Source organism: Phyllostomus discolor, chromosome 3 (assembly GCF_004126475.2).
Source record: "Phyllostomus discolor isolate MPI-MPIP mPhyDis1 chromosome 3, mPhyDis1.pri.v3, whole genome shotgun sequence".
Taxonomy (NCBI): domain Eukaryota; kingdom Metazoa; phylum Chordata; class Mammalia; order Chiroptera; family Phyllostomidae; genus Phyllostomus; species Phyllostomus discolor.
The window spans coordinates 153522336-153542209 of NC_040905.2; the positions used below are offsets into that span (position 1 = coordinate 153522336).

Genomic DNA, 19874 nt, shown 5'->3' on the forward strand with positions numbered 1-19874 from the left:
ACAAACTGTATGCTTACGAAGTACTAACTCAGTCTCACCTGTACAGGATTACTCTTCTATATTGTTTCCCACATTGGCCTCTGAGAACATTGCTAGTGGTTTACATACATTGCATTTTTGGTTTCCTCTAAACATGGATTGAAAAGTCACTAACTTTATTTTAATTTGTATATGTTAAAAATAAAATTGAAGCTTTGTGACATATGGAATATTAGTAGCCTATACTGCATCATCATTCAGCTATCATATTAGTATTCAAGAATATACACTTACCAACACTAATTCATGATGACTAATATCCTCTACTGTTTTAATAATGTAAATCTAATGTGAGATAATGTATTAACATTGCTTTGGGGATTTAAGGCCTATACTAGAGAAGGAATTTTTAGTTTTAGAATTCTCACTTAAGTAATAATTTCTGTGTGACTCTATAGGAAATATAAAGTGTTGCAAAAGTATGGCTACATTAACTGTTGCATCGGATCAATAATTTGGTTTTGTATTGGAAGAATCTGATAACTGTAGCAAAACTTTTTTTTTGATCTTTAAATACAAAATAGAGAAACATTTTTAATTGGTTGAAAACTTTACAGAGTGTTTTAGTTGTTGATATAAAGTATCTATGTTTTAGAAAGAGTTTTAGTTCCAAAGGAGCCACAGTTAAAGTTGATATGTAGCAAAATGTTATGCAAAAAGTATCAGTGAATCAATATGAATCAGTATTTGTACATCAGTGTAAATCGGATATAAATGGAAAATTAAGAACCATCATGTGTGATTTAATATTTGCTTTTTCTAAAAATAATGTAAATGCCTAATAATATAACTTTCACTGGTCATGATCGCATTGATTTTTCCATTGTCCTTCAAGTTCTTTAGTTACATTTTTAAATGGTTTATTGTTAAATAGCAATGCTCCAGGAACATCTAGTATTTATTCGTTAACATCTAGATTGGTCTAATTTTCCACTCCTTTCATGGAAACCATTGTTTCTGTGAAGAAAAATCAATATTTTAAGTGGAATCAGGATTGTTAGCTTTTATATTTGAAACTTGCAATTTGTTATTTATTTTATCAATTTGGTTAAACTAGAGGAAGTTTTAAAAGAGAATTACTGCATCTCAATGTATTTTAGTAAAAATTCTGAGAAAGCAATGTGGCATATTAGTATAGAGCCATTAATTAGACTTAGATCACTTAATATGCTTTGCTTTAAAAAATAATCTTCATCATTGTTTAAAGTGTTATTTTGATAAGCTATTAATTAGGACATTTCAATACCTCAATCATTTTTTTTGGATGAAGACAGTCACTATGCTCCATATTTTTGTCACCTCAAATTATTAAAAGTATACTGTAACTTAGCATTAGAAAACAGTCACACTTAGGAGATGACATTTTAGGCATGTTAATGCAGAAAGGTACAGAAACGTACATGACACAGCAGACCTCTACTTGTCATCTTTTTTTTTTTTTTTGAGGATATGTTTCCTTATCAGTAAGTGTTTCACTTGAATGGAGTCCACATAATAATAAAGCCCTGAAGGATATTAGGGCAACTTTGTGGACTGCGAAAGTTCGATACTGCTATTTAACAATAATAATTTTTAAAAAGTATATTTTAAAATATTAGCAGCACTGGTGAAAAATGCAAGGCAACTTTTAAAAACATTGCTCTGTGTGCCTTTGCTCAGAAATTCCAAATTCAACCTTCAACTTGCATTTTGATTGTTTAAAATAATTAATTCAAATTTTGAGATATGTTACACGACAGATGATTTGAAACGCAAATTTAATCAAAAGTATGTTTGATGTCTTATAAGAAAATGAAATGTCACTGAACATAGTACTTAAGGATGTAAGTACTTAAGAGTTCCCGCATTGCTTAATATCTGTTAAAATAATTTTGCTTCTCTAAAAGCACGGGAGGGTAAAAGGAGTAAGATAAAGCTGCTCCCCATGTACTCTTTACATTCTCAAATTTTTAGTTTATGAGTGTACATATGTGCACTTTTTAGTCATATCAATAAATCATAGTAAAAGTCAGATTATGTATAGGAAGTGAGTTCCAAAAGCATGTTTAAGTCCACATTTCCTTGAGCAGGGTTTCCTTTTGCATATATTTCTAAGAGGGATAAACAAAGTTTTTGTAGTTACAGTGGAAGCTGAAAGCATGGCATCAGAAAGTGTATGGAGATAGGGAGGTCTTATCATGGGCTGTGGTTGCTGTGAGCAGGGCTGCCTTCCCACACAAAGAACAGATTGTGGTTTAACTCTTTCCATGGCCTAGTTTAATGTGCTCGCATAGTAACTGAATTGTTCAAATCTCTGCTGGAAACTACTGATCGGTTTAATGATTTCCTCCGTGGCATTTGTTTATGCCTCATGCTGTGATATAATCATCTGTGTTCTGTATTGTTATAAAATTTTGATTTATACATATTCTGCTGTAGGAATGTTTTACAGCAATATGTTAAAACACTTGATAACTGCACTATTGATTGGATCAGACATGCATTTCTTCCTTTTCCGAACCGCAAACGGCTACCATGCCGTAGTCTTTAGCAGTGAAACTTTGAGCCTCATCATAAAAATGGATTCCTAACTACATGGGATTCAGGGGCCACCTTCTTTGTTAAAGTGTCATTAGTTGTACTTTCATCATTTTTACCTAATGGAATTCATCAATCTGCCAGCTAAATAGAATTTATTTCACATAGTTCAGGGTGACCATCATCAGTCTGTAAATTCTAACTTGGGATGTGATCAGTTAAAGAAAGTTATTTTGTGGCTGGCTGGGGTGACAATACAGTCAATGTGACCAGAAAAGTGGCTGTGGTGGGAATTCTTATTTGCTTGAGATCTTGGCTTATTATCTGCATGCAGCATGCGTGCACAAGATGTTAAGGGCTTTTGGCCCTGCAGGTAGCTCAGTTGGTTAGAGCATCATCCCAATAGGCAAAGGTTCCAGGTTCGATCTCTGGTCAGGGCACGTAGAAGAATCAACCAATGACTGCATAAATAAGAGGAGCAACAAATCACAATCTCTTTCTTTCTTAAAAAGAATTTTAAAAAGATGTTAAGGGCTTTTTTTTTCTGAGCTTATAAGACAGGTTTTACATACAGCAAGAGGTAATGAAACTCTGACTGCTTTGGGAAGTAACTTGAAATATTTGTAGGCAAAGATTATCTCCTTGTGCTTCCCTTCCTTGAAAAAGGCTTAGATGAAACAAGCAGGAAAAAATGCCAGAGCCTGGAGTAAAACCACTTAATTCAGGGGATAGGTACTGTGGGTCTGTACACGTGCCGATTCACAAGCACATGCATACATGCTCCCACGGTCCTGCCTGAGAAGTCATGTGCATAGCAAATGAATTGTATCGATTCCACAAAAGCAGTAAGTGACCAGGGTGCACTCTTGGTGTCACCCTGCCACCGCATGCAGAGACACAAAGAATGTAAAGTTGGTGCCAAGTTGCCATTTTTCATTGTTCAGCTCAGATTGATTTTTAAGGGGTTTAGAATAATTGCCATACTCATATGATCGGTTAACAAATTAACCGAGTCTGTGGGGCTTCAGACTGTATAGGAAAAGCTGCTGTAAGAACATTCATGCAATTTTCATTTTCAACTTTAGAAACTTGTATTTAAAAATGCAAGAGAGTATGTATGTGCAAGGGAGCCGGAAAGTGTTGAGTATGAGTGTGTGTGTGTGTGTGTGTGTGTGTGTGTGTTGGGGGCTAGTGGTGGTGGTGGAGGGAGCAAATGCCCTGCTCAAAGTATGGAAACCTTCTGTTCAGGACACTGATACACCAAGCTGTGTCCTTTGCCCACTTTCCCTCACTGTATACCGGTTTCTCTAGTTACCACTCTTGGAATGGTGCTGTTTTAGTGTTGGAATGTTGGACGTTTGATAAGAAAATGGATCAAGTTTAATGGCGCATGCTCTTTGTGCCACCAGCAGCCTCTTGCTGAGAGCATGCTCCAAAAGCGGGAACTGTGTGGCATTGCACTGAGCATCTATATGCTTTGTGTTTCTGTGCCACAGAGAAGAGAAATGAACTGTGGCACTGCTCCTGCCTTCTGAACAGCTCTGCTCCGATTCAAAAAAAAAATCTCACTGTGTTCTTTGTAAAATGGTACTGCATAGTGTTAGTTGGTCAATCCAGTATTTAAATATTAAATTAGGTGCCAAGCACCTTGGTTGCTTGTGTTTTAAAGAATGTAGGAGGCATGGGTGGGAATGAAGGGGATAGGGCCCGAATGAAAATACAAATATAAACCTGATTTTCTTTTTAGGAGGGAGAATCAACCTGTGAATTTTGGTGGAAAAGGGGCAGCTTGGTACACTTGATTTTCTTCTTGTTTTACTATTTTGATCATTTTAAATAAGAAAAGAGTGTTATTTTTATGCATAACTTTTTGTACTGATTTGAGAATGGATAGTGGACTTTTTTTTTTTTGAGGCTTTAAAGCTAAACTGACCATGTATGTACATTGTCTTTTTCCCTGTCATCTCCCACAGGATGAATTTCACCCATTCATTGAGGCACTTCTTCCACATGTCCGTGCAATCGCCTATACTTGGTTCAACCTACAGGCTCGGAAACGCAAGTACTTTAAAAAGCACGAGAAGCGAATGTCAAAAGATGAAGAAAGAGCAGTCAAAGATGAGCTTCTCAGCGAAAAGCCTGAAATCAAACAGAAGTGGGCATCCAGGCTCCTGGCCAAACTGCGCAAAGATATCCGCCAAGAGTACCGAGAGGACTTTGTGCTCACTGTGACTGGCAAGAAACACCCGTGCTGTGTCTTATCCAATCCTGACCAGAAGGGTAAGATTAGGAGAATCGACTGCCTGCGACAGGCAGACAAAGTCTGGCGTCTGGATCTAGTCATGGTGATCCTGTTCAAAGGCATCCCCTTGGAAAGTACCGATGGAGAGCGGCTCATGAAATCCCCACATTGCACAAACCCAGCACTTTGTGTCCAGCCACATCATATCACAGTATCAGTTAAGGAGCTTGATTTGTTTTTGGCATACTACGTGCAGGAGCAAGGTAGGAGCAAATTGTTCTTTCTTCTCGCACTTCAGACACTGCCCACAAATCCCTTATACAGGCAGAATCTGGTGGTTTGGGTTAAATGGTCCTCAAGGCCCCTAGATCTCCTTCCTCACTCCCTCTACAGAGTGGTATGCCCTGTTCCTCTCAGATTGTCCACTGCTGAGTGTAAGCCCTGGAAGTAGACGTGGAGCTTTCATACCTGGATAGGCATGGATATTTAAAGAAAGACCACAAAGATATGTTTTCAAATGTCTTTGAAATAATCTACTTTATCAATGACACAGGATAGTCTGAAAAACGTGGTCTATTACGCTTTACCGTTTTGTCTAAGGCTACATTGCTTGCATCTAGTCATCTTTTCTCAATTTGAAAATGTAACTTTATTTATGAATAGTCAAATTCACTTTACTAGCCTCATATCTAATGAGGGAGATGAACTTTGTTCACGAATCTAGTGCTATTACACTGAAAATAGAATTAACATTTCCTATTACAAAATGCTCAAGATAGCCAATATTGGAGAGTATATATTATGTAGATCTAAAGTTATTTAATTTAAATATTTCTATCAAACCTATTTTTTATTGTATATTATTCACTGCAGATTAAATGGATTATTGTTGTTTAAATAATTTCTTATAATATTTTTTCAGTGACTTGGACACGTAATGTTGTTAGTTTACTTGAGTGTAAATTTATAAAACTTACTGAGGAGAAAAGTTGCAGCTATCCTTACAAAACAAAAACAGAAAGTTGACTAGTTACACTGGTTTAAAATAAATCTCAAAAAGAATGCAGAAACCACACACCATACCTGTTTTTTAGAAAATACTTGATAAAGAGAATGATATAAATGTTACTTGAATAATTAAAAAATAGGTGATATTTTTGCTTAGTGTTTTTTTGAGTTGACGAAATATGTTTCTTTACTATTTTATTTTTTCACATGTTTTCTTTAAGGAGGTGAGAATTTCTTTTCTTCAAATAACTGTGTCAGAATATAGATGTCCTTGTATTAGCAACAATCCATAGTAAAACATTATTAAAAAAATGCATACCAAAAGTGGACTGAAGTTTGATCTGCTACAGATGGTGGGTTATTTCCTAACTTGGCCTGGCAGTAGGGAGAATGCTTTATAGATGGTCAGGTGGAAGATGGCTATCTGACGTTCAGTAAATAAATTGGCATGAACTTTATTATTATCTAAAAGATAAAACTCCAAAATTACTCTTTGACTCAAAAATCTAGGTAACTTACTATTTGCTTTTTGTATTTATCTTTACTTGATACAGTTTTAGAGATATGCTTAAATGTAATTTAAAATTTTTTAGTTTGATTTTAAATAATGGTGCTAGACATCATACATTGCTTTTTTTTTAAAAAATTAAACTTTACATTTATTCTATGTATTTAAGAATTAAACTCTAAGTAATGATGGTTTAAGGAGCACACATATTTCCTTCTTGTGAGTCCTAAAATAAAAGCTCATTGACACATGACACTTAATTTGATTGACAGCTGTCTAGAAGGTGACATTTTAAGGTGGGCTGTACATATGTGTTGGATTGCTTGTAAATGTGTTGTAACTGTGTTGTGAAGATCAGGGCTAGAAGTAAGTTTTAAAAAGTGGGTCATGTAACTTTTTAGTGCAGTGTAGGGAAGATTTGCAAGCATTTGACTGCTGCTCACATTTTAACTTGCTCGAAGGCTAGTCCTGGAGGTGCGCACGCATGTATATTCACTCCCGGGGCAGGCAGCCAACTCTCTCGGTTGATGAACTGACAATAAAGAACATATCCTTTACTTTTGTGAAGATAGATTGAAGAAAGAAAAATGCATAAAATGCCTTCTGCATTGCACCATCAGTCATGATCCTCATAAAGTTTTAAGCAACTCTTGGAGACCACACTTTCAGAGAAAACATTGATTTTGTTGTTGTTTCGAGGCTGTATCGTAAAACCTTTCATTATTTTACACTGCATCGAATTTGCATCCTCTGCTACCTGCCAGTGCATCATTTCTTCTTAACATCTGGGGGCTTTTTAAAAAAAATCTCATCAGGATGCTTTTTTGTTTTCTCTTTTACAAAACTTATATTTTTTTCTTTTGGTTAAATAAAGGTTAATTGTGTCATTTCGTAGCACAGTAGATTAAGGAAAGCACCCTAACAGAGAAGGCTGAAGTCAGTCGGTGGGCTGCATATCCCCACAGTGACTTTTTATTTCTCCTCTAAGTGTGCGAAAACCCCCTTGAGTCTGTTTTATAAATCAGGTGGAGAAGTACAAAGAAAAACATGAAAGAAAAATCAGAAAAGAAAAATGTTATGTTTGCAACAGAATGAGCAACAGAATTACCTTCCCCCCTTTTTTCTTTCTCACCCCACTTCTAAAGGACTGGGAGGAAAACATGAGAAAGAACAGAGAGAATGCCAAAGATGGTTGCCACTGGCACCAGGATTGGCATCAGACCCTCTTTGTTTAGCTCAGGATGCCTGTGATTTGTTAGTTGGCATCCGCATTGCAGTGTGGAGTGATGTTACAATATATTGACAATTTCCAGATCTGGAAATGTCAATAATCCTCTTGGTTATTTATACAAGATCATAAACTGCATCTTTTCTAAGGATGAAATAAAGACCAACGTATAATAAAGTTCCATTGTTGACCAACTTCCTATGCTTATCTTTTTCCTTCTTTCTCTTTTGGTTCAACCCACACACTTTTTTTTTCCTTCTTCATGCCCAGAAGCCTCATCCTTTTTGAAATGTGGAAAGAGTTACTACTATAGCTTTGACACAAGCTGTAGTGCTACATCTGCATCTGATATGGTTTGGAGAAAAATTTATGCATTTCGAAATCATTTTTGATATATAGTTCATTAGACTTTTGCATCACATGGCCGCAAGGCAGCATTCCCTTTAAAGCTAAATCTCTTTGTTACTCAGCTTCTTCTCTGCATTATATCCTGGTTGGCCGCAATTTAGTCCATTTTTCAATTTTTCTACATTAGTAAAGGGTTATGTTCAATGTAGTCATTTATAAAATTATGTAACCCCCCATCCCACTTTACCTGAAATATACACATCATTTGGGAGTAACTGTGTTTAAATCCATAAAATCATTTGACGTTATTGATTCAGAGGGCTGCCCCTCGGCTGTTTCGTTGCTACAAGAACCGCCATTTTGTTTGTGAAGTGCCAGGCGAGGGGGAAAAAAAAGGCAGACACTGTGCTTGATGCCAATAATGGTTGCCAGTGGCACCGAGGTTGGCATCAGACCCTCTTTGTCTAGTTGCTGAATGCCTTTGATTCGTTGGTTGGCATCCGCATTGCAGTGGGCACACTGGAAAGTTTTTGACAATCCCTGAATGAAAGCTGCTTGCTTGTTTGCTGCAGCAAACCTTAGCTAATATAAAACCCTTCCCTTTTTTTTTAAGGTTTAAAATTTTTTTTTAAGCCTGTGACAGATTAAAGGGGAAAAATAGCTCTAAAGTGGCCCCCATTTTCCCAAAGATATTAAAGATGTCCAATGATTCCTGGGCAGGTGGTACCTTTTCCCCATATTGTCTTTGTTATTGCATTTATGAAAGCAAAGCAAAACAAAAGAAAACAAAACAAAACAAAAGGCAGGCAAGCCTTGCACAGCACACCTTACAGGGACATAAGTGCACTGTAGGGTGTGGGGTATGCTAGGAGAAGGGTGCAGAGGACCAGCCAAATGTGGTGATATTGGAATGTGTTCGTTATGACTGACTCTTGCTTTCAGTCACATCACTGCTTATTACTTAGACAGTTTTTGGTTCCCTTGATTTTCGCACTTGCAGAATTTATAGTAACATGTTGAGAGGACTTTACTTTTCTTTCCAGTTAGTAATGTGTAACAGTGTAAATGTTAAAAAAAAATGGGAAAACCTTAATGAGGAATGCTGTGTTTTAAGGCCTGATATAAATCACTCACTCCTGAGTGTTCCAATTCTGCATCAAAATATTGCCAAATTATTAGTGCACAGTTCTGCACACCAGTAAAACCAACCAAAAGGCTAAAATAATTTTGGTTGAAGTTTCCTCGATAGTTAACATTAATATGGCTTTCCAGTGAACCACCATTATCTCGTTAATTAATAAGGATTAGCAGTTCTACCCAAAGGGCTACACAGAAGGAAGTCTGGCCTCTGGGAGGCCTTGACTCACCAGGCAGTGTCCTGCCTGAGGAGAAAAAAGCAGGGTGGGGTGAGGGAGTGGGGACTGGGCTCTTTCTGAGGCAGGGAAGGGTTCTGAAGAATGAGAGAGATCACAGCACACTAAGAAGATTGAAGATCTCAAGAGATAGTAACTGTTGTCATGAATTTAACAGATTTGAGTTTAGACTAAGTCAGTCTAACTGATTTTTGGACTGTACTTTGCACTCTTATTGAACATGTTTTGGAGTGCTCTTAGGGAGAGTCCAGGAACCTCATGGCGCTTAGGAAATCACGAGGAGTTTCCTTTAGCTGGTGGTATCCTTAAAATTGTGATCCAATGTTAGATGGCAACTTTTGTTGTTTTATTGTTAAACATTATGATAATTTAAGTACATTTTGAAGTTGAGAAAAATATGACTTGTTTAGAGGGGAAGCTGTAACCGTTATTGTTTTTGAAATAGAATCCTTCCTGGTTGTCACATACCATTAGCAAGGAGGTTAAATGCTAGGAATTATTTTCCCCCTTCAGTCACTGACTTTTAGAGTCCTTTTGGGTAATAATTATTTCTGTATAAAAAGCTTAAGTAGATAAGTGTTTGCAAGTTGATAATATATTTTAACATTTTAATAAATTTCACTTCATTTGCAGGTATTTCCCATTATGGGGAAAATGAAGCTTTCATAACTTGTTAAAATGAGGCTGCTCTCTAGGATGAGGAGGTGTGCTGGCATTGTGAAATGCTCAGAGAGCATAAAGTCTGTAAGCATGTTTGACTTAGGGGAACACTGTTCAATTTTCCCATCCAGCATCCTGTCCTTGACTGAACTCATGAACTCTAGCGCTCATTTGTTTGCATTCTGCCTCACATGCAGTTCACCAGATAAAGAAGGGCTCTTGTTGGCATGTCTTATGCCTCAGCTTAATGAGACCTTTGTGGGAACATATATTGTAAGATAAGATACTTAGCAGTTTTCTCGCTGATAAGAAGAAAACGCAGTCTGAGGGGCCAGAAGTTTGCTCTTTATGCCATGCTGTCCCTGCCATAAGATAGCATGGCCAGACAACTCAAGAGTTAAACTCTGAGGCCCCACTTGCCAGCTGGGAAAACTTGGCATCTGTGTTCTGATATGGCAGACTAAGCTCTTGCGTTGCTGTTAATATGATCTCACTTTTCAAAGGGAAGGGAGGGGCTCATTTGTGATATCAATTATGATTTTCAAATATTTAAAAATATATAGTGACCCACTTTCCGGAGGCAGCAAAGGTTGGTAAAATATCCCAGTGATGGTGTTAGGCATCCTTCCATAATGGTGTCCTCTCCCCATAAACACAGCCCTACACATTTTGTACTAAAAATATTCATCTAGGTAATATGCTTGGATTTGCAAGTTCAGTACACTACACCTCTTGCATGGCAAAATAACTCCATATGTAAAAGAACTGAAATGATATCTGTCATTCAGGGACACTGATAAATGGGGGGAACTGTGAATTGCAGTGACAGAAGAGGATGGCTGGGTCTCCCAGACGGTGGCTCACTGGCTGTGTGACACGTGCCTGGAGCCTGGGAGCTGGGCAGGCCACTCAGGGAGTTCCCCTGTCACCACTGCTTTAGTCCTTTAAAGTTTCTGTTTTCTAAAGTGGCCCATTTGGGGTATATCTACAGGTAGATGCAATATATATTTGGTAGGATTTTTTATTTACTTGTTTTTTCCTAAATTTGGAATTTCGAAGGAGACTGCCAAAAGGAAATTAAAGTTTTAATCCTCCATTAACTTTTCCCCTTGAAATTTGGCACTATGATTTGAAACAACAGTCCAAGATATCTGACTCAGTACTAAGCCTTTTTCATAAACTTTCATTATGCTCAACTGGATGGAAAACCTAGACCAGTGGGCTTAAAAAACTTATAGCATTCTTTCTCTTCCCATCTGTGCCAACTAGTTGGAATTTAAGCACCTGAAGAGGGAGAGACCCAATAAGCGCTTGTGTCAGAATTCTCTGGAATTCTGAAAGTTGAGATATGTAAGTTTTCATTTCTGTCACCCCTGTGGCTTCCGTGATAACTGACTTTATAATAAAAGGAATAATTATTGCTTTGTGTGAAGCTGAAGATTTGCAGAGAGTAAGAATAGCATTAAATTCCCACTAAAATAGGAAATCCTTAAATATGTGAAAATTATGGGCAAAGGCAAGGGTGATCCCTTGTTCTGAGATTGGATTTTGGGTGGAAGTTTCTTCTCAGTGTGTAACAAAGGATAGCCTTTGCTAGTTTGAAGTTGATGAAAGTCGAACTTGGGACACTTGAGGAGTTTTTCAGTGTATGTGCTGTGGCAGAGCAAATGATTGGCCAACAGAATGTTCAAAGCAAAGTTTTCTAACTTTTTCTTCCATCCTTGTGGAGGAGGAATACTTTTAGAAATCTCAAGGACTAGTGTGGTTATGTGATCGGAAACTGGAGTTATTACAGCAGCATGCCTCAGTGCCAAGCATAGCAAGAGGGGAGCTTCCTCTTAAGCATGCTCACTTTTCTGTGGCAACGTGGTATGTCATCTCATTTTAAAGTACATTCTTGGGTTCTTGAACTCTAATTATGTGATGTGGTTAATTTAACTGAATTCAGTTGTTAGGATTTGGCATAGAGAGCAGATCATCAGACGGCAGAGAACTTGTGAAAACTAAGTGCATGTAGTGAGGAGTGAGTCTGTGGGATTAGTTTGTATTAGACTGAACATTACAGGATGTGAGGCTAATGGGACTTGAATGGTTGGGCTTTTTGGTTGTTATATTATTCAGAAAATTGGAAGAAATGGCTACCAATTAACCAATGAGGTGGAATAACCTTGAGGCTGAATTGAAGGCCACACACACACACACACACACACACACACACACAAAATCCTAAAAATTTACTTTAAGCAATGTTCTAAGATGGGAATGCAAACTATTCTTATGTGTAAATATATAGTTTGTAATAAAACACTTAGATACACATATCCTCTCTGTTTACGATGATAGTTTAAACAGGACAGCATTGATGAATCACAGACAAATTAAAGAACTCTGAATAAGGACTATATAATTGAAAATATGGGGTGATGGATGAAGTAATTTTACTGGCTGAGAGTTGCCTGGAGGTTGTATATTTTCAGAATTTTAAGGCATTTCAGAACATGTAGTAAGTTATGGATGAAGCATAAATTGGTTGAAAATGGGATTTGTTTAAGCAAGTGCAAAAAAAATGAGAATTGCCTTTGGAAAAAATATTTAAATATGTGCAGTTTTAAAATTATGGTTAGCTCCAAAATAGAAAATTCAACAAATAGTATTTCATGAATTTTACTTGAATTTTAAAATACATATATCTCCCACAAAATTACAAAGGAGCATTTAACAAGCATCAGTTAATATTGTGATATAAATATGTGAATGAAGGTGAAGATTTTTCAAAACATGATTTTTCAAAACTGATATTAAAAACATACATGGAGAAATACATTGTTGTTAACAGGGAATGGTAGAATTTAGGACAAAAATGTAATCATGGGCACAAATGTTAAGAAAGGTGTTTGAAATAGGGTGTATTCTGTAATTCATAAGAGTAGGGGATTACATTTATGTCTATGTTAATAATACAAGTATGTCAATATGAAGTGTATACCCCTCTATTAGTGAATTCGGAAGTGTGAAAAATGTTCCTGCTTAGGACAACTTGTATTTTATTATTCTGACATCTGCAGTTTCTGGATGGATTACCTTAAATTTGCTATGCTATGTTAAAAGCCTTGTTTTATGAGGTCGGTCTCAGCTTCTGGCCTTGGTGTCAGGAACCCTGCTACGTGATGCAACTTGCCTTGTTAGGTTTAATTGACCAAAGCTGATGTGTTAAAACAATTCATTTGTGCTGTAACTTATGCCCTGGCTAAGTTGCTACCTGAATCCTTTGACCTTGACTTGTCTGGGTCATGAAATGGCTGCAAGCTGTTTGACCTTTCTATTGTGTAGTAATGTCACTGTTTCCTCTTATTCTTTTATGGTAATAGCTGACAAAAAGCCCCAGCCCTGACTTTACACCCCAGTGGATTCAAGGCGTCCCTCTGCAGCAGCTACGTCTTCTGTTTGCCATGGTCTGGCTGTAGAAGTGACTTTCTTTTGTTTGCTGACAGTGATGGGGACAAATGTGCAGCCCTCCTTGCTACAGGAGGTCGGGGATAGTATTTTGGCATTGGGAGGTATTTGGATTTCTTCTGCTTAGATTTTTAGTTTCTGTGTTGTATGATGATGCATATCACAATTTCCTTTTCCCCACTCTTCTGAGGTCAACTTTTCAGCTTTTTATATTTATGGCTTCCTTAATAATTACTTTTCAACATTTTCAGCTGTTACAATAAAAATATTTTACTGTTATTTTATAGGGTAAAAGTGGTAAACTTAGTTATGCTTTTGGTTACCAATGTGTAAGTCCAATGACTGACTTTTAAACTTCACCCTATAAATCTTTGTCCAGTATTGGAAAAAGCTGTGTACTCAACACTTAGGACAAAAATAATTAAAAAAAAATGAGAGTGACGTTTAACTTTATATATAGTATCTTCTAACATAATTTTAGTGGAAGCCTATCCTTTGTGACTTAAATAGCTAAATTTTATGACATAGTGAACCGTCAGTAAATTTGAAATTTTATTACTGTGGAGATTCTTGCCAGTATAAGAAATTAAATATTTATTTTAATGAATATAAAAAATGTTTTTTCCATTCTCTGTGAAGACCTCATATGCAAAAATAGAGAATTTTATATCTGTTCTCTTCTGAAGCAATGAAATAGTTTTATTTTTAAAGTATTGGAAATGCCTTCTAAAATGTTAAAACAGATATTTTTATCCTACCAAATTTTTCGTTGCCAAATCTGACATTGTAGTTCATGATTTTTCCTATATTTGCCAGGTTAAATATTTAAATTCCAAGCTGTTAGATTTTATTTTTAAATTATTAGAGGGAAAAAAGGAAGTTTAAGTTAGAATGTGCATTTCCTCACTGGTTTGTCACATGCTGTTTATGCATGTGTGCGGAAACACTGACAGACGAGACCCAACGTGGTGCAGGCACTGGGACCCCGGAGGAGAGTACTAGGTTCTTCTATTCCCATTTAAAAAGTATCTGAAATGGTGGGTGAGATGGATTTTCTTCTTTCTCTTTCCTTTCTTTTTTCTTTTGGTTGTTTTAAACTGTTTTTCCCCCAGGAATGGTCACAAGATCAAGGACTTTCAATGCTTTTCAGCATTAATAATACTGATAATCCAGCATCCTACAGTTCTCAGGAGAAAGGGGGAATGAAATGCACTGAATCTGATTTTAGTTAGTAGCCCCAGTTTCTCTCTCCTCTCCTACAGAAATCAATCTAGACTGATTGATTTTCTCATTATGTTTCTCTAAAACATTTCTCTTGCCTTTCTTCTTACTCACTGGCCTCTTCAGTGGTAGAGTCCATCAGAGTCGGGTTTGGATGTGGTTAGTGGGCTAATGGATCATGTGCGGTGGGGCTGTGGTACAAGAACAGCAACCAGCCCCTGAGGATTAAAAAAAAATGTCAATGACCTCTTCCAGAAGTCTGCCTGAGTACTTCCACTGAAAGAATTCAAAATATATCTCAGCTGTTGAGTTAAAGAGGTTAAGTTCCTGACCCATGGGTAATTGGTGGGTGCATGCCTGTGTGGGTTGCAGAGTTGGAGAGGAGAAGTGAAGTTAGAGAAACAAAGAGAGAGGTGGGGTTTAGATCTTGCAGGAATTACCTAAGAAGGATGGTTCATTCCTAGATTGAGGAGTAAATAACATGTAATTTAAAATACTCTGTCTCATCCTCTGAATTTTGGAATGCTTTGGGAGTTGAGCAGATCTTCCTTCTTCTTGCTTTTTAGTTTTTGGAGATCATAGATAGAAATGCATGAACCTGGCATTTTGAGGTCTAGTCTTGGTTCTGCCCTTTATCAGCTTTGTGAGCTTGATCAAGTCACTTAACCTCCAAGTGCTTTGGTTTTCCACTTTGTAAAATGGGGGTCAAAATGCCTACTTCACAGGGCTGTTTTAGGATTATGTGAAATAATTAATGTAAGTAAAATAATAATATTAATAATAAATCATTATTACTCTCTATAAAGGAACAAAACATTATGTAGACTTCCAGAGAAACTACCCAATAGTGAAGATAATGAGTGATTGGGCATTGAAGCAGGAGGTCATCGATTAGTTGTTATGTACTTCAGGTGATAAGACGTTCCAAAGAGAAATTGAAAGTCCTGATCACAGTAATGTGTATAGATATTTATGAGTAAATACTCTGAATGTAAGCACTTGAAGTTAGCTAGTTGTGTATAATTTTTTCTTAAAATATTTTATTTATTTTTAGAGAGAGGGGAAGGGAGGAGGAAAGAGAGAGAAACATCAGTGTTTGCCTGCGTCTCACACGCCCCCTACTGGGGACCTAGCCAGCAACCCAGGCACATGACCTGACTGGGAATCATACTGGCGACTTATGGGTTCACAGGCTGGCGCTCAATCCACTGATCCTCACCAGCCAGGGCTAGTTGTGTATAGTTTTAAAATCTATTTAAATTGGAATTACTTTACAAGCTTTAGCAATTCTTCATATCAGGATTATCAGAGAATTAATTTCTTGATCAATCTAGAAGGATTTGAGAAAAGAATAAAATAGTTTTATTAGTGGCTCTCTGAGTAATTAACTCAACTTTTGTGTCGACTGAAATGAGTCCTAGCAAGTAATTTATTGCAATGCCCTATAATTCATTGTACTCCAGTAAAAGCATAAGACTTTTATTTACAAAAATGAAATTGCCAACATTTGGGAGAGCTACATGTATGTTTTAGATTTAGTTGGACAGAAGCGATGATGATGTGGCTAGACTGGATTGTTCTTGAAGAGAGCAAGCTGCTGTTCTTAGATCTAAGTCTGAAAGTGTCTTATTTAAAAATGACCTCTGGTTGGGTGAAAACTAAAGATGTTTAATTAGTTACATGAATTGTTTTGATTTTATTGCCATTTAACTTTTCTCCTTTAAATCAATCTCCCATTTGTCCTTTTTATGGTGTTAAGAAAATTAATTAAAAGATCTCTGGAGGAAAAAAGTTAATATTTCTTACAGTGATTTCACTTTTGCTAAGAACAATTGGAAGCAAAATGGGAAGTGGTTAAAACATTACTTTTTCTTTCCATATTAGATTTGGGATTAGTGTTTGACTTTAGCTTTGGTCAGTTGGATTTGTGTGATCATGAAGCAACTTGGTGGGCCAGATCCTTGGGGAACTAGTCATGGTGCTTGCTGTCCGGGCCAGGGCATTGCTCCCCACCCTCACTTTGCACAGCAGGTTTGGGAAGTGGACAGATGAGCCCATACCCATAGTCCCTACCAGGGAAATACTTTAAAATGCATGTCACATTGATGCAGTGCAAAAAAAAATCATATTCTTATAGGAAGCATTTTATAATAATACCATGATGTTCTAGCCAGGAGTTAATAGGAAAAGTTACCTCACTGTTTGTTCATCAGTTAAAGGCTAACTAGGGTGTACAGAAAGCAGAATCAGAACATTGATTAGCTTGTTTAGATTCTGGCACATAATTTTTAATAATCTGTGTCATGCCTTTTCTTTCTGAGAACATACCTGTGTTTAGTTGCTGTTCTGTTCATGGGATATACAAAAATCAAAAAAGCATGTATTTTAGTATGTAAAACAAAGTACATTAAAAATTGTTAAAGATTTGTAAAATTTATTGGTCTTGATGGCAGAAGGATTTGGTATTTTGTCTTTGTAATACATTGGATAAGCTTTGTTTACACTTATGATCTAAAGTTAACATTGACTTAAAATGGGAACATGTACATGGTTCTTAAATATCGTTTGCCTTTCATAGCATCCTGGAGATGCTAACATATTTCTTTAAATTTCCTGATAGTGAAGCATTAATATTTTTGGACAAGACTTACAGTTATCATGTAACAATATCTGTTCAGTCTCTAAATAAGGGAAAAGCATCTTATAGTAATATGAGGATCACTGGTCTTACCATAATTAAATAGACTCGTTATACTACATTAATCCCTTTTGGAACATTTGGAATGACTTCTTAGTACTAACAAATGCAGCATTAGGGCCTACAATCAATCTGCTTTTTGTATCTAACATTTGTATAATATAAAACATGTGTATAGAAAAACATATTTCAGGTTTAAGATGAGTTCATAGGAGGACAAAATGAAATTATATTGGACTGTTAAGCAATGTGAATATGATTCCAAGTACTGATGAAATAGGGAATTCATTTTGAGTCAGCATAGGTAGACATGTTGTTTTCAGTAAGGTGGTTTCTTTGTGTTTTTTGTTTGTTTGTTTTGTTTTTTATGAATAGCATGTTTGGGGCCTCAGAATTACTTCTCCCCTGAGATCCAAGTTTTGTTCCTGACCCACCAGATAAATGCAATATGAAGTGGAAGCATTTTTTTCATTCTAGTATCCAGGAGGTTGTGTTAACACCTTGTGAGCTGGTGTTTCTTGGTACCTGTCATTGATAGTTATTTATTAATCTTAGAGAAAGTGAAGTAGACCCGGTTTTAAAGTCTGGTTTAGTTTTGTTCTGTACTCCATAGAAGTGGTTTCAGTTAATGAACAGACTGTGCACTTACTAATCAAGCAGCGTGTAACAGATTTGTTGAAGGGACTTCTGAGTTAGGGTTATGTGTGTCTTCTGTTGTAGAAGCCCCATGAGGCTTGGTTTCCTCCTTGATGTGGGCTCTTTATTGAGGTTGATATAAATTCAATCTTAGGTGTTCCAGTTACAGAGAAAATATTTCATGAAGGATGAAGTATTAGTTCAATTTTAGGACAGATTGCATGTGTATGTACAGAGTACTGTGGAAATGCTGAGATTATTGAGTGGTTTGCATCCATTTTACACCATGTGCCTGGGACCAGCTAACACATTTTCAGGAAAAAACACGATGTAGCAACAATATTAGATCATGCAAATGAGACTACTGAATAGTAATAGTTATGGGCAATATTTTGGAAAACACTGATTAGTGACAGTTTTATTACAGCAAATGTATGTATCAAGTCCCCAGATTTCATTGTAATGCACTGAAAACAGATGTCAAAGTGTCCCAAACAGAATTTCATGCTTAATCTACATATTGCATGGAAAGTACAAACAAACCATTTAGAATTCTGTTATTTAATCCTTTTAGAAGGAATGAAAATATACAATTTAGATTTACTCTATTCTTTTTTTAATTTCAGTTTTTGTTTTCTAGGGGCTGATGATAAATTTTTTTTTGTTTGCTATTTTCTTAAGATGCATGTGGGAGAAGATGTATCTGCATATGGACATGGTTTTACTTAATGTACTTTGAACTGTAAGTTTCTGAACATAAGGTCTTTGCCTTAAAAAAAAAGGAAAAATTAGGCTCTAAATTATTTAGTGACTCAGTAATGGAATTACCTTCTTCTGTTCCTTTGTTTACTGATGTAGAGTTTCACTCTGTGCCACACAGTGATTGAAGCAGCATGTTGAAGAGGAAGAGGAGAAAATTAGTAGCCTTACTACTGTTTGCAAGTACCTGGGTGACTTTGGGCCTCTCAGTGACTCAGTTTCTTTATCTGTCAGGTGGGGAGATTGGCTTGAGGACTTATACTATCCCTCTTAGCTTCGAGTCTTAGGGATTTGGCTTCTGGTTACCTTGGCAGAAAGGTGATGCCCTACATATTAAGCAATATTTAATGAAGTTTAGTGTACTCGTATTAAATATGGGATTTTAATACATTTATTTATTAAAGAGAAATAGAAAATGTGTAACTTGACTCTTGAGTAAGACTCTCATGTTGCTCAATTCAAAGTCCAATAGTCAGATCGTTGTGTTCAATCTAGATAAAAAGCTTTCTTTTTTAAGAAAGAGGTCTTTAACTCATATAATTTTAGAACTGGAAGAATCCCTAGAGACCTTTTCATTTTGCAGCTGTGGGTACTGAGTCTAAGAGAGGCCCAAAGACACTCTGGTTGTTCACGTTAGTTTTATTGCTGCACAGGTATAAATAAGCATAAATAATGAGAAACATTATTTTGTGAACATAGTAGCAAGCAATTACATAAAAAAATATAGAGAAAAAATCATAATTAAAAGTTGTGTTATCATTTGTAATTTATTGAGATCAACTGATTCAAGAGTCCAGTTTTTTCTCTTGTATCTTTTCATAGCATATAGTCTATCAGTAGTCAATCTACAGCCATGGTCTTCATAAAAATACTCCTTTCTCTTCTTCAGTGGATGGAAAATACTATTTAAGTGGTCAACTAATATGGCATCGATTGTGGGGGAAACAGGATCCTTTAAAAATGTCCTGCCTGATTCCAGTAACATGTTTGATGTTGGTTGTAAGAACAACTATTTTTTGTGTTAGTTATTGAAAGAAAAGATGGAGCTGGTTATGAGGAGTTGGTTTAAGTTCCATTTCTTGGATTTCTACAGTGTTCAGAAGTTTATGATCTAACTAATCTTTCCTTTTTTGTGTGGTATACTTTTTTTTGTGTGGTATATATATCTCTCATCTAAGTTTTTT

General features: G+C 36.3%; 1 protein-coding gene across 8 annotated transcripts in view; it reads left to right on the plus strand.

Annotated features, from left to right (window-relative positions):
• Positions 1–19874, plus strand: part of NFIB (nuclear factor I B) — a 234490-nt gene that overhangs the window by 10157 nt on the left and 204459 nt on the right. For all 8 annotated transcript variants that reach the window (XM_028526353.2, XM_028526360.2, XM_036021590.1 and 5 more), the window contains exon 2: positions 4530–5061. In XM_028526353.2, coding sequence (XP_028382154.1) covers positions 4530–5061 — 532 coding nt within the window. The remainder of the gene's footprint in view (positions 1–4529; positions 5062–19874) is intronic.